This window comes from Diplotaxodon limnothrissa, unplaced genomic scaffold (genome assembly GCF_057381915.1).
Source record: "Diplotaxodon limnothrissa isolate DT_005_m unplaced genomic scaffold, D_limnothrissa_male_GT1.1 unmapped_scaffold_4, whole genome shotgun sequence".
Classification (NCBI taxonomy): Eukaryota; Metazoa; Chordata; class Actinopteri; order Cichliformes; family Cichlidae; genus Diplotaxodon; species Diplotaxodon limnothrissa.
The window spans coordinates 17274-32500 of record NW_028188558.1 but is presented as its reverse complement, the minus strand read 5'-3'; the positions used below and the strand labels follow the sequence as shown (position 1 = coordinate 32500).

Sequence of the window (15227 nt, the reverse complement as noted above, 5' to 3'; positions counted from 1 at the left end):
GACGTTCTCTACGCGTTGAGACGTTCCCCGTCCGTCGGCTAAACGCTTGATTGAAACTTCAATGCGACAGTGACACCAAGTAGAATTATAAATGTCACATAGCCCCAAACATGTCTTTTTCAAAGCCTGCGGTGAAGAGAAAGGTTGGTGATGAGCACCGACAATTTCAGGAAAAGTGGGAAATGCAATATTTCTTTGTTGAGCACAGGGGCACCCCGACCTGTCTTATTTGCACAGAGAAAGTTGCGCTGCACAAGGAATACAATTTGAAACGTCATTACACAACTAGACATGCTGAGCTGGATGCAAAATACCAGGGAGACGAGAGAGCGAACCGGGTTGCCAGTCTTAAAACAGATCTACTGAGGCAGCAAGATTTCTCCAAGAAAGCAACCAAAGAGAATAATGCAGCAGTCGGAGCCACGTGGTTAGTGAGATGATTGCTAAAGCAGGGAAGCCATTCACAGAAGGTGCATTTGTCTAAAAGTGCATATTGCAGGCTGCAAATATAGTCTGTCCGGGAAAGAAAGGTCAGTTTAGCAACATCAGCCTTTCTGCCAACACCGCAGCAGATCGCATTTCTGACCTGTCAAGTGACATTTATGACCAACTGTGTGAGAAAGCCAAATGTTTCAGTGTATACTCAGTCGCTCTTGATGAGACCACAGACATCACCGACACTGCCCAGCTCCCAATGTATGTCCGTGGTGTTGATGACAGTTTTGAAGTGATGGAGGAGCTGCTCACAGTAATTCCAATGCATGGCCAGACCACCGCTCAGCAGATATTTACAAGCTGTGTGATGCCATTGAGAATGTTGGTTTGCCATGGAAGAGGTTTGTTGGAATAACAACAGATGGAGCGCCATCAATGACAGGGAGGAAACATGGACTGGTGGCACAAAACAAACTGGAAGAGGAAGGCGTGGAGGAGGCCATTGCTCTGCACTGCATCATCCATCAGCAGGTCCTTTGCAGCAAATGCCTGAAGTTTGACAATGTGATGTCTATTGTTGTGAAATGCATCAACCAAATCAGATCCAGGGGCTTAAAGCACCGAAGGTTCTGTGCTTTTTTAGAGGAAATGGAGTCAGAATATGGGGATGTGCTCGACTTCACTGAGGTACGTTGGCTCAGCAGGGGAAATGTATTAAAGAGACTTTTTGAGTTGAGAGCAGAAGTGAAGCCTTCATGGAGAAGGATGGAGTTAGTGTTCCTGTGCTAACTCATCCCAAATGGCTCATGGACTCAGCTTTTCTTGTTGATATGACACATGAGCTTAATGTACTGAACAAGACGTTACAAGGCCAGGGGCAACTTGTCAGTGCTGCCTATGACAACGTGAGAGCATTCTCCACAAAACTGGCGCTCTGGAAAGCTCAGCTCTCTCAGACAAACCTTTGCCATTTCCCAGCATGCAAGGCACTCGTGGATGCAGGCACACCATTCAGTGCTGACGAGTATGTTGATGTCATTTTGAGGCTACAGGAGGAATTTGATCACAGATTTGCTGACTTCAAGACACACAGAGCCACCTTTCACATTTTTGCGGACCCCTTCTCCTTTGATGTGCAAGATGCCCCTTCTGTGCTTCAAATGGAGCTCATTGAGCTGCAGTGCAACTCTGAACTCAAAGCAAAGTTCAGGGAGGTGAGTGGAAAAGCAGACAAGCTTGGACAATTTTTGAGAGACTTGAGCCCTAGTTTCCCTCGGCTTTCCCGAATGTTCAAGCGGACCATGTGCCTTTTTGGTAGCACATACTTGTGCCAAAAGCTCTTCTCCACTTTGAACTTCAATAAGTCCAAGTACAGGTCCAGACTTACGGATGATCAGCTTCAAGACATACTGAGGGTCGCAACTGCTTCCTCCCTCAGGCCAAATCTGGCTCGGCTATGCGAGAGGAAACGCTGCCAGGTCTCTAGCAGCAAGGAGTAGGCAAGAGAAGCCATGTTCAGAAGAACAGTTCATTTTCTACAGTGTTCCATTCATGTTCAGAAGAAGGTTATAGAACTGTTAATACAGACATTTCAATCTAAACAATGCAGATATAGAAGACTGAAAGAAACACACAAGTTCACTGACTAAAAATATCTTATTATTGTTTTATTTATGTATTACAGATTGATTTATTTTCTTATTAATTCTTAATTTGTTTATTCATTTTTCATATTTTGTGTTAAAAAATAAAAATAAAGAGATTTGAGAAGATTGGAATTTTTTAACCATGCCTTTCTTGTGGAAAACCTAATGCGGCCCAGCCTCACCCAGACTCTGCCTGCAGCGGCCCCCAGCTAAATTGAGTTTGAGACCCCTGTCCTACACCATAAATCAGTAAGAGAGGGTACGACCTCTCTCATGGCCCCAAGTGGTGTGTGCATGCCAGAGCACTCTGGAAGGCACACAGAGTCTTTACAGACTACTCAGGATCAAACCTCTATCATCATGCAATCAATTATACAACTCTAAGCATATATGAGTAAATATTTCTAAGCATAAATGACAATCAACAATATAAACCTTACAGCTGGTTTTAATAACAGAATTCATTTGTTTCTCAAACGAGAAAGAGCTATCGAGAAACACTCCTAAATCTTTAGTTCTTAACTTTTCCAGTGGGCCAAGGTCAACATTATCTGCTAATGCTAAATAGGCTGCCGTTATTAACTAATGCTAATTTGACATGAATTAGCATTATGCACTAATGCTAACACTTACTTTTTTTAAAAATGTGAGTAGCTAATGCTAACACTATTTCCCTTAACTTTATAACAATGTGAACGGCTAATGCTAACACTCTTTTTCCTAGCATTATAACATCTGAGCTGCTAATGCTAAGTAGGCTGCCATTAGCACCTACGTCTAATTTAAGGCAAATACGCATTAGAACCTAATGCTCATATCGTTTTCCTTTGCTTTATAACAATGTGAGCAGCTACTGCTAAATAGCATTAGCTAATAACAGCAGTCTAATTTAATGCAAGTTAGCCTCATTTGCATTACAACGATGTGAGGAGTTAACGCTAAGTATGCTGCCATTAGTGGCTAATTCTAATTAGGGGTGAATAAATATTACCAGCTAATGCTAATATCGTATTCTCTTCCCTTTTAACAATGTGAGCAGCTAGTGCTAGGTAGGCTGATGCTAGCAGCTAATGCTAAAGCTAATTTAATGTGAATTAGCATCACATTAGTGAGGAGTTAATGCTAAGTAGACTGCCATTAGCAGGTAATGCTAATTTTAGGTGAATAGGAATTGGCAGATAATGCTAATACCATATTTTCTTGCTTTATAACAATGTGACCAGCTAATACTATGTAGGTTGTCGTTATTAGCTAATACTAATTTGAGGTGAATTAGCATTATCCCCTTATGCTAACAATGTTTTTTCTTACGTTTTAACAATACAAGTAGCTAATGTGAACACTTTTTTTTTTTTATTGAATTCTAATTTTTCCCTTGCGATGTGAAGAGTTAATGCTAAATAGGATGCCATTAGTGGCTAATTCTAATTTTAGATGAGAAAGCATTAGAAGCTAATGCTAATACCATATTTTCTTGCTTTATATCAATATTAGTAGGTAATGCTAAGTACGTTAGCCATTATTAGCTAATGCTAATTTGATGAGAATTAGCATTATCCGATAATGGTAACTCTTTTCCCCTGCATTATAACAATGTCAGGAGTTAATGCTAAGTAGACTGCCATTAGGGGCTAACTCTAATTAGGGGTGAATAATTATTAGCAGCTAATACTAATACCGTTTTCTCTTTTTCCTTATAACAACTTGAGCAGCTAATGCTAATTTGATGCGAATTAGCATTATTTTAGTGAGCAGTTAATGCTAAGTAGGCTGCCATTATTAACTAATACTACGTTGACGTGAATTAGCATTATGCGCTACTGCTAATACTGTTTTCTCTTACTTATTAAAAATGATAGTAGCTAATACTAATACTAACTAATACTCTTTTCCGTTGGGTAACAACAAAGTGAGGAATTAATGCTAAGTTGGCTGCTTTTAGCGGCTTATTCTAATTAGGGGTGAATAATTATTAGCAGCAAATGCTAATACCGTTTTCTCTTTCCTTATAACAATATGAGCAGTTAATGCTAATTTGATGTAAATTAGCATTATATTAGTGAGGAGTTAATGCTAAGTAGGCTGCCATTAGCAGCTAAAGGTAATTTGAGGTGAATAAGCACTAGTAGCTAATGCCAATACCCTTTTCTCTTGTGTTATAATGATGTGAAACGTTAATATTGTTCTCAAACAACAGAATGAGAATGAAATATTGATTCTAACAGGGCCCATAAACAGCATTAGCTTAGCAGCATTAGCTTATCAGAGTCTCCATCATGGTCACACAAATCCTTAGCGGAGCAAAGTGGCCTACTTAGCAATAGCTGCTGTAGAAAGCAAAGGGAAAACAGTATTAGCATTAGCTGCTAAATGTGCACTTGAGAACAAATCTATTGTGAATTCAGCCGTGAATGTAGTGTTTCCAGTAAGCTTCCATTTCCAAATGTTAGCTGCTCCTGTCTGCCTCTTTGTCACACACACAGACTGAAATGATTCACAGCCTTGTTTCATCCTTCTGTCAGTGTCACTGAGACTGTGGACATACAGCATGGGAAACACACACATGGCTGATACTTGTATCTAAAGTTACAAAATGTTGTCTCTGTCCAAATATTACCTAACTGTAAGTCTACTTTTAATGAAACTCTCAACATGACTTATCAGTTATCATTAATGTTCCTGCAAACAGACTCCTTGAAGACCCCCTACATAAATATCCATGAACTATCCAGCTAGACTAGTGTGTCTGTCCCTGAAAATATTCCTGCATGTGTGATTGTTCATGTCTCATCTGCAGGAAACAAACAGGAAGTGAGTGAAAGACACAGGAAATGATTCCAGCTCTTCCTCCTATATCAGACATTCTCTCCATACCTGAGAGTGTCCAGTCTCCAGCCTGGATCCTTCAGTCCAGCCGACAGAAGCTTCATTCCTGAGAGACCTGGATGATTGTAGCTCAGGTCCAGCTCTCTCAGATGGGAGGGGTTGGAGGTCAGAGCTGAGGCCAGAGAAGTACAGCCTTCCTCTGTGATCAGACAGCCTGACAGACTGCAGACACACAAAACAACAATCCATCTGTTATCCATCTCTATAGCAGCATAACTAAGTGATGGTTCAGGGTCACCTGATCCAGCTCTAACTATAAGTTTTATCAAAAAGGAAAGTTTGAAGCTGATCGTCAAAGTAGAGAGGGTGTCTGTCTCCTGAACTCAAACTGGGAGCTGCTTCCACACCCAGTCCAACATAGCCAGGCTTTCTTTGCTGCTTTGACAAAACCTCAAATCCCAGTCAGAGATGGTGAGCATCATCACAGTGATGATCATTTCTCTGTTAACCCAGGCTTTCTGCTTCAGGATCTGTGCACGCTCACAGAACAAGGAGACCTTTAAACATCATTTCACTAAATGGATGGACTGAGCTCAGCCTACAGATGAACTGGATAAATAAAGATTTGACCTCAGTGTGCTCAGTGTTCCTGTCTATTCCTAACATATTCCTAACATGATAGCTGCACTTTAGAGCTCTAAAACTGGAACTGACACATATTTAAACTCCACATGTTACTCAGTACATTCAGTTCTGACACTCGCCCACAGTCCAACAAAGGAAACATGGAGATCACATCAGTTTGTCACCAAAGTCTAATTATTCCAGAGGGCAGTGTTGATACAACTAAAGTTATTTTTAAGCAAAGTTGAGTTTTTTATTGTCGCAGTACTTCATGTCTGAAGTATCATTTAAATGCATTACACGCTGTTGATGGCAGCAAACAAACCACCCAAACAAACAGAGGTGGGAGGCTTGGGCAGACTACGTAGGATCAGCTTGTGGGAGGAGTCAGGATAAAACCAAAGAAAGACAAGCTAACAAACACCACAGTGAAGTGAGTAGCTACAAACTGCAGGCCGATTAGTGTTGTTGAAGAAGTCGGTCTGAGGAACGTTCTTAGGATCAACAAATGACGGCATGTATGAGCCTCCCTCAAGACGCACCATCACAAGAAGAACACATGAGCTGTAGAAAAAGGAGAGACTATGAAAGCCACGGCGTTACAACGTGCACCAGCTGTTGGTCTCTCTGGAGACTACTGGGCGTGGCTGGGTAACCATGGTTACTTGGGAGTTACAGTACATGATATTAATGAAGAGTGGGAGCTGCGTTCTATAGCAAACAATTTGTTATGAGGTAATCAGCTGATCTTAGTTTAACCGGAAGCCCTTCACAATAATTGCAATGCCTTTATTTTGTACAACTACCATCAGTTCGTCTGTACTGATGGTAACTTAAAGTCACACTAATGTCGTTTAGTTTCTATAGTTTATGTAGTGGAAGTATACTACAGTACCCTGATCACTGATAGGACAGATTTATGTAGATATACACCTTTGTGTTTAACATTACTGCATTATAGTACTGTGATCTTTGTCCTTATATATGGCTATATTAGCTATACTGATGTACGTACATATAACTGGATATGTAACTTATCTATTCATCTTATTTGTCATGTATTTGTATTGTGTACTTCCTTTTTGTAAGAAACCACACACATGATCACAGCCGCAAGAATCAATCAGTGAAAGAATAAAGTGTCTTAAACCAAACCTTAAGCTCTTTATTCCACATGCTGGGATCATTTGGCCTTCAGTGGTGTTCTGGCTGACACACCAGAGTGACCAGAGTGCTAAAGAGTGAATCGGACACACCAGTGTCATCTCTGATATCTCCACTACATTTAATCGTCCTTCAGCTTGTGGCTGCCGTTAGCTGGTCTGCTAGTTAGCTGATTTGCTATTTAGCCGGTGTGCTAGTTAGCCGGTTCGCTAGTCAGCTGGTGTGCTGACCAGCGAACCAGTAGGTTACAAGATGAGCTTGTCTGTCTGATGAGCCAGCTCTCTCTGTCTTGGTCATTTTGTCCTTGGGCAAAACCTAACCTACCACTACAACTGTAGCTTACCTCCACCAGTGTGTGAATGTGAGAGTGAATGAATACAGGGAGTGCAGAATTATTAGGCAAATGAGTATTTTGTCCACATCATCCTCTTCATGCATGTTGTCTTACTCCAAGCTGTATAGGCTCGAAAGCCTACTACCAATTAAGCATATTAGGTGATGTGCATCTCTGTAATGAGAAGGGGTGTGGTCTAATGACATCAACACCCTATATCAGGTGTGCATAATTATTAGGCAACGTCCTTTCCTTTGGCAAAATGGGTCAAAAGAAGGACTTGACAGGCTCAGAAAAGTCAAAAATAGTGAGATATCTTGCAGAGGGATGCAGCAGTCTCAAAATTGCAAAGCTTCTGAAGCGTGATCATCGAACAATCAAGCGTTTCATTCAAAATAGTCAACAGGGTCTCAAGAAGCGTGTGGAAAAACCAAGGCGCAAAATAACTGCCCATGAACTGAGAAAAGTCAAGCGTGCAGCTGCCAAGATGCCACTTGCCACCAGTTTGGCCATATTTCAGAGCTGCAACATCACTGGAGTGCCCAAGAGCACAAGGTGTGCAATACTCAGAGACATGGCCAAGGTAAGAAAGGCTGAAAGACGACCACCACTGAACAAGACACACAAGCTGAAACGTCAAGACTGGGCCAAGAAATATCTCAAGACTGGTTTTTCTAAGGTTTTATGGACTGATGAAATGAGAGTGAGCCTTGATGGGCCAGATGGATGGGCCCGTGGCTGGATTGGTAAAGGGCAGAGAGCTCCAGTCCCACTCAGACGCCAGCAAGGTGGAGGTGGAGTACTGGTTTGGGCTGGTATCATCAAAGATGAGCTTGTGGGGCCTTTTCGGGTTGAGGATGGAGTCAAGCTCAACTCCCAGTCCTACTGCCAGTTTCTGGAAGACACCTTCTTCAAGCAGTGGTACAGGAAGAAGTCTGCATCCTTCAAGAAAAACATGATTTTCATGCAGGACAATGCTCCATCACACACGTCCAAGTACTCCACAGCGTGGCTGGCAAGAAAGGGTATAAAAGAAGAAAAACTAATGACATGGCCTCCTTGTTCACCTGATCTGAACCCCATTGAGAACAATTATTTTAGAAAATTTTAGTAATTCAATAATCATGCTCATTACCTGTGTATTGTGAATAACACTGGATTTTAAACACTAGCTGTATAAAACTCTTCCTGTTAAAGGTGTGTATAAAGGAGATGAGCTGAAATGCAGACTTCATGGAGAATGTTTGCTGTCAGCATATATCAAAGACAAAGCAGAGATCCATCCAGTCTCTTCCACTAAGCCCACAGAGGGACAGACAACCACTCTCACTCACACCTGCATGAAGTTTAGATCACCAGGTAACCTAACTGCATGTCTGTGGACAGTGGGAGGAAACTGTAGAGGACCCAGAGTGAACCCACTGTAATTCTGTGATAACACTGGTTATGGAAGCCTTACAGTTACATATGGTTACTGACAAGAAACACGACCTTAGAGGCAATTTCAGTAATGAAGACCGAGTTTCTCCCTCCATACAGGATGAAAACATGACAGCACAGCAGAGATTTATATTTAAAAAGGGAGGGTGTGCACTGAAAGTGAGATACAAACTTGAACTTAAATTATGAACATCAGAAAAAGATGTAGGTGAAGTCTGGCAGGTGAAGTTTGTGCTTTAGAATAAAACAACCAAACTCCTGGAGTTGGAGACAAATGAACAAGCTGAGGATAATAAACCTGTCAGAGGGGCTGAAGCATCAGAGCTCATGTTCTTATAGGCTGGGTCTGGATTGTCCTTTGATAAGAGTTACAGAACAAAGTGTGTTTTAGAAATGCTGGAGTGAAACATTAAAACTACCATATATTTACCGAGTGACTGATGATCATTTAATTCACTATTTTAAAAAAAAGTTACAGTGCTCTTTGAACTCAGCATTTCTGATTTATTTCCCATGATTTTAACAATGAAGCGATGACAACATGTTTACTCACAGAGCTTTGTTGGAGGCTTTGACCACTGGCAGCAGCCTCAGAAGAGCCTCCTCTGAAGCAGAGTATTTCTTGAAGTCAAACTCATCCAGATCTTCTTCTGATGACAGTAAGATGAAGGTCAGAGCTGAGCACTGAGCAGGAGACAGTTTACCTGTGGAGAGACTTCCTGAAGTCCTGTATTGTTGGATCTCCTCCACTAGAGAACGATCATTCAGTTCATTCAGACAGTGGATCAGATTGATGCTTTTCTCTGCAGACAGATTCTTACTGAGCTTCTCCTTGATGTACTGGACTGTTTCCTGATTGGTCTGTGAGTTACTTCCTGTTTGTGTCATCAGGGCTCGTAGGAGAGTCTGATTGGTCTGCAGGGAAAGACCCAGGAGGAAGCGGAGGAACAAGTCCAGGTGTCCATTTGGACTCTGTAAGGCCTTGTTCACAGCACTCTGGTAGAAGTGTGTCTCTGCAGATTCTCCTGTTTCAGACTTCTTGGAGGTTGTTTGTTGTTGTTCCAGCAGATTGAGTCCAGAGTTGATGAAGGTCAGATGGACATGAAGAGCAGCCAGAAACTCCTGAACACTCAGATGGATGAAGCAGAACACCTTGTCCTGGTACAGTCCTCTCTCCTCTTTAAAGATCTGTGTGAACACTCCTGAGTACACTGAGGCTGCTCTGATATCGATGCCACACTCTGTCAGGTCTGATTCATAGAAGATCAGGTTTCCTTTCTGCAGCTGATCAAAAGCCAGTTTCCCCAGAGACTCCATCATCTTTCTGCTCTCTGGACTCCAGTGTGGATCTGTCTCAGCTCCTCCATCATACTTGACCTTCTTCACTTTGGCCTGAACCACCAGGAAGTGGATGTACATCTCAGTCAGGGTCTTGGGCAGCTGTCCTCCCTCTCTGGTTTCCAGCACATCCTCCAGAACTGTAGCAGTGATCCAGCAGAAGACTGGGATGTGACACATGATGTGGAGGCTTCGTGATGTCTTGATGTGGGAGATGATGCTGCTGGCCTGCTCCTCATCTCTGAACCTCTTCCTGAAGTACTCCTCCTTCTGTGGGTCAGTGAACCCTCTGACCTCTGTCACCATGCCAACACAGTCAGGAGGGATCTGATTGGCTGCTGCAGGTCGTGTGGTTATCCAGAGGCGAGCAGAGGGAAGCAGTTTCCCCCTGATGAGGTTTATCAGCAGCACATCCACTGAGGTGGACTTTCTAGGGTCAGTTAGGATTGTAGTTTTGTGGAAGTCCAGAGGAAGTCGACACTCATCCAGACCATCAAAGATGAACACAACCTGGAAGTCTTCAAAGCTGCAGATTCCTGCTTCTTTGGTTTCAGTAAAGAAGTGATGAACAAGTCCCACCAAGCTGAACTTTTCCTCTTTCAGCACATTCAGCTCTCTGAAAGTGAATGGAAATATGAACTGGATGTCCTGGTTGGCTTTGTCTTCAGCCCAGTCCAGGCTGTATTTCTGTGTTAAGACTGTTTTCCCAATGCCAGCCACTCCCTTTGTCAGCACTGTTCTGATTGGTTCATCTCTTCCAGGTGAGGCTTTAAAGATGTCTTCTTGTCTGATTGTTGTTTCTGGTCTGTCTGGTTTCCTGGATGCTGTTTCAATCTGTCTGACCTCATGTTCATCATTGACCTCTGCAGTCCCTCCCTCTGTGATGTAGAGCTCTGTGTAGATCTGATTCAGGACGGTTGGGTTTCCTGCTTTAGCGATGCCCTCAAACACACACTGGAACTTCTTCTTCAGCTTAGATTTAAGTTTACGATGACAAACAGCAGCTGGAAGTTCTGAATAATAATAATAAAAATACAACTTTAACAATCACATTTTACAAAATGCTGATGACAATTTCTGACCCACTGAGAAATGACTGAACACACTGGTGTCACAAGTCTCTCATTTATCCAGCAGCTTAAATCTTTAGATAAATCCTCTTACGTCTCTGCAGACGGTCAGCCAGCTCCTCCTGCTTCATTCTCCTCAGGAAGTCCACTGTGATCTTCACAAATGCCTCTCTGCTGTTTCTCCTCTGCTCATCATCCTCCCTCTGAAACTCCAAGCACTGGGGCTTATTTGGATTCAGAGCCTTCTGGATCTTCTTCAGCTCGTTCTTCACAAAAGTGATGATGTTGTCCTCCAGCAGCTGGAACAGAATATTTATGAATGACCCACCACTCTGAACTTTAGTCCACACAACATCCACTTCTTTACGATCAAGGGGCATATCATCCACGACCTCTTCACCAATTATAGGTTTGACTTTATCTGATTAACTGAGACTTTGTCCACAACTCCATGATCCCAAAACGTTGATGCTGTTCATATGAATGCAGCGATTTCAGTGGGAGAAACATTTCACTGGTGTTCAGAGCTGAACTACCAACAGGTTGATGATCAAAGCCAGAAACTTGGAGATGTTTCAGGTGACTGAGTTGATCGTACAGACAACTGGTCTTAAAGGTTCACTCTGTTTACACATACAGATCAGTATTTAAGGTTTGACTCTCATCATCCACTGGGGCACAAACTGGGCGTCATCAGGACACAACAACACAGAACAAACACCATCCCCACAGACACAGCAGCCAGCGAAGCAGAAGAACTTCACATCAAGAAGGTCCTGAGTAAATGTGAACGCTGGTTTGAGGGCGGAGTCAAGGAGGCCATTTATGTGAAAAGGAAAGACCATCTCTGAATGGAGGAGGGGCCTAAGGGTACAACTGTCACCATCTTACATGCTGTGATTGCAGCCATTCCCCAGCTCTCTGTGAACTGGACTCATGACCATTGATCAACAACCATTGATCAATGGTCCTGACAATATGCGTACCAATGATCAATGAACTGACCTCCCAGCCCATTGTTCCTTCAGTGGGCTGGTTTCAGTCATACAAATGTCCTGTTTATGAGATTGAAACCTGCAGTCAGCTGAGACTGAAGAAGTCACCTGATGATGATGAAACGTTTCTCCCACTGAAAACATCCAGATGAACAGAATCAAGCTTTTTGGGATTTACGTACCTGGATGATTGAGCATCAAGACCCAACTCTGTGACTTTTCTCAGATGAATAAATCCTCTCCTCCAGCTTTGTTTACATCTACCAGCCCTGTGGCGCTGCCCAGGGAAATAATCTATGTGAGAGGTGGAAAGTCATACAGGTGTCTGCTCCTGCCTTCAGTTATTTTATCTACTGTGTGTCAACTGGCTGAACCTACTGCAACTGTCTACTGTCTCCCTAAACTCAACAATGACTTAGTGATCTATCCATTCTCTGACCAAAGACATCCTGCTGCAGGAGGTTAACATAGCAGCACACTGATGATCCCACTCACTGTGAACAACACATTTGGACCTGATTTGCTGCTCTGGTTTACACGTGAACTTCCACTGCTGCTGTCACCAACTTGAGAGGCTCTACAGAAAAACTGGACTTGTCCATAAAAATCATAAACTACATTACAAGGACAGCATTGCTCAATCAACTCTAATTACTACTGACATGTTATCTCTTCTAACTAAGGTACAGACACTCAAACTTGCTGCTTTCAGTGAGAAGTCAAATGTCTGAATATGAGCTGGAAGCTGCTGAGAGTCCTCCTCCTTCCCGTGGGGTTTACTTTCTCTACTACTTTCACTATAAACACGCCCCTTTCATGCACCTGCAGAGGGCCACCAGCAGATGGAGCTGTCTTAAACAAATCCACTTGGATAGTTAGCTGTAGATGACTTTATCAGTATGATTGTAGGACTTTGAGTTATTCTTTAGATTTATTTAAACTCTTATATTGTGCACAAGTGTTGAGCGACCCATAATTTCTCTGTACTTTTCATAAGAGCAGCCAGACTTTCAGCTAGTTTTTCTTTGCTCTGCAGGTTTTATGAAGGTGTGTCAAAGTTGTTCTTTGGACATTAGCTGCTTATTAAATCATTTTCAGTCCTCGTACAGGAACATTCTTCAAGCTAAATCCAAGTGTGTTAGACCAGAGTTAACCTGATAGATATGTGTGGGTGTGTAACTCTTAGAAGCTGATTGGCTGCTTTTTATGGGGGCTGGGTCTTTGGAAAGTGTTTTAGTAACACACCCTGAACTGCACACTTTAACAAACAACATGAGATTTTAACAGTAATGTAAAACTCATGTGATTCACTGTTATTAAGCACAAACACATCTATGGCCCTGTTTCCATTAGTAGCTGCTCAGATCGACTCACCACAGGTCACCACGACTGGACTGGATCCACTGGTTTCCATTACAGTTGAGGACCACCTAATGTGGTCGTCTCAATACAGCCGAGTGTCAGCTCACATCATTAGTAAGTGCTAATGCTGCTAATTTACATCATATTTGTCATTTATTGCTCAAAGTTTTTGAAGAAACAGTTATTCAGCTTCATCCCCACTGATCTCGACTACAAACTGTTTCACTTTGGTTTCTGTTTAAAGCCTCGATGTTTAAAACGTTTCCCTGTGATCACATTTGCACCGTCTGATTTCAAAGTTTGTTTCTTTTGGTCATTTAGTCCACAGAGTCCTTGGTGTTCTGAAAGGGACCTATAAATAAATGCATTATTATTAATATTAAAGTAGTTGTTGTACATGTACAGACCATAAATATGGAGTCCAGCTGTGTTTGATGCTGCTGGGCAGACTGACCACTGGGAACCTCTGAGCTCTGCTGCTCCACTCTGTGGAGGAACCATGAAGGATTAGATCAACACAGGATAAAGATCCAGGAGTTTCTGCTCAAATAACTTCATCTGAATCAAGTCTGTCAAGTTTTAAACTCTCAGATTGTGAACATATCAGTAATTTTCAGTCTGTTTTCATGGACGTCCTTTCAGTGGTGATGTCAGGGATGATTTTGAAGAAGCTCATCAAACTGAACCATCAGCAGATCACTGCTCCAAAACCAGAACATGATCCGAGTCTCCCTCCACCACCAGAACACCAGCTTTACTAACGTGGTAGATCAGTGTAGTACAGATCAATAACTGATGAGTCATTTGATCAAAATCACTGAGTGCTTCACGTCTGACCCTCTGATGCTTCTGTAGACATTTTGCATATTTAATGAATGTCTGACAGTTTTACATTCATTCTATGAACACAGTGGAAATGTTGTGTTATAGTCTCCATGTTGTTTCCAGCATCATAAATTCTTCAGTTCAGAAAATTAGATTCTTTCTTCACAGCTGAAAAACAACAACATTTATTCTCTATTGAAATCTGCATCGTCCACTCCAAAGGTCACAATCTGAAGGTAACATCTGGTTTTGTTCCCTGTGGTTAACTCTGAGCATCAGTATGGTGGGATTTATCCACTACATCCACACCACTGTGGTTCAGTGTTGTCCTGATGGAGTAACAGCAGCCAGTATGATCCAGGCTTTAGCTGCTGGGTCTCTGTGTGACCTCTCAGACTGTTTAACAGATCAGACACAAAGAGAATCAGAGCAGCTCTGTTCTTTAAAGACAAACATGAACCCACTCAGGTCACACTTTCCCCACAGATATGAGCATCACTGTCCTCAAACAGCAAATGACCAAGTCAAACATTTGGATCTTTTCTCTTTCATTGTTTTCTTTTTAATGAATCTTTGGAACAATCTGAGGATGTTTCAGGTCATATTTATCCAGGAAACACAAACATGTAAAGGAGTCATCACAGCTCTCTGACCTCGTTGCTCCAGGTTCACCACTGAAGAGTGGAGGTCGATCTTTGGACCGGTCACTCCTCACAGACGGACAGCTGGACCCTGCAGACTCTGCTCTGTCCTCCTCTTCCTCCATCATCATCTTCAGTCAGTCTGAGAGGTAAACCACAAACACTCAGTGAGTTCACATTAACAGGAGGAACTGAGTTACAGTCGCTGACCTCTGACCTGTCATGTGACCATGAAACCAGGTCAATATGTCTGTAGGTTCAGTCATCCAGGTCATGTGATCTAAGGAGCTTGGAGAGAAAAGAGACGTCTTTAAGTTTCTGGAAGACGTTTCATCTGAGAAGCTTCTTCAGCTCTAAAACCAAACGGTGGAGAGTCCCAGATATTTAAACCTGAGAGGGAAAGAAAGCATGTCGCTGACCCACCACTGATGTTATTTCAAGGAGGAAACTGAGAGCCTTTGCACCAGGAGCACAAACATCAGCTCCAGCAATGATCCACTGATGTGTTTTTATTCCATGTATGAATG

At 42.4% G+C, this 15227-nt stretch overlaps 2 protein-coding genes across 2 annotated transcripts in view; both read right to left on the bottom strand.

Annotated features, from left to right (window-relative positions):
* LOC146606840 (stonustoxin subunit beta-like) overlaps positions 1–5011 on the bottom strand; it is a 9879-nt gene extending 4868 nt beyond the window's left edge. The window contains exon 1 of the mRNA XM_085349244.1: positions 4956–5011. Within this exon, the coding sequence (XP_085205370.1) occupies positions 4956–5011 (56 nt within the window). The remainder of the gene's footprint in view (positions 1–4955) is intronic.
* LOC146606839 (protein NLRC3-like) overlaps positions 1–14831 on the bottom strand; it is a 154224-nt gene extending 139393 nt beyond the window's left edge. The window contains exons 1-4 of the mRNA XM_085349227.1: positions 14713–14831; positions 13642–13720; positions 10972–11176; positions 9847–10820 (exon numbers count right to left, since the gene is read on the bottom strand). Coding sequence (XP_085205353.1) covers positions 9847–10820; positions 10972–11176; positions 13642–13720; positions 14713–14831 — 1377 coding nt within the window. The remainder of the gene's footprint in view (positions 1–9846; positions 10821–10971; positions 11177–13641; positions 13721–14712) is intronic.
* Positions 14832–15227: the final 396 nt, after the last annotated feature.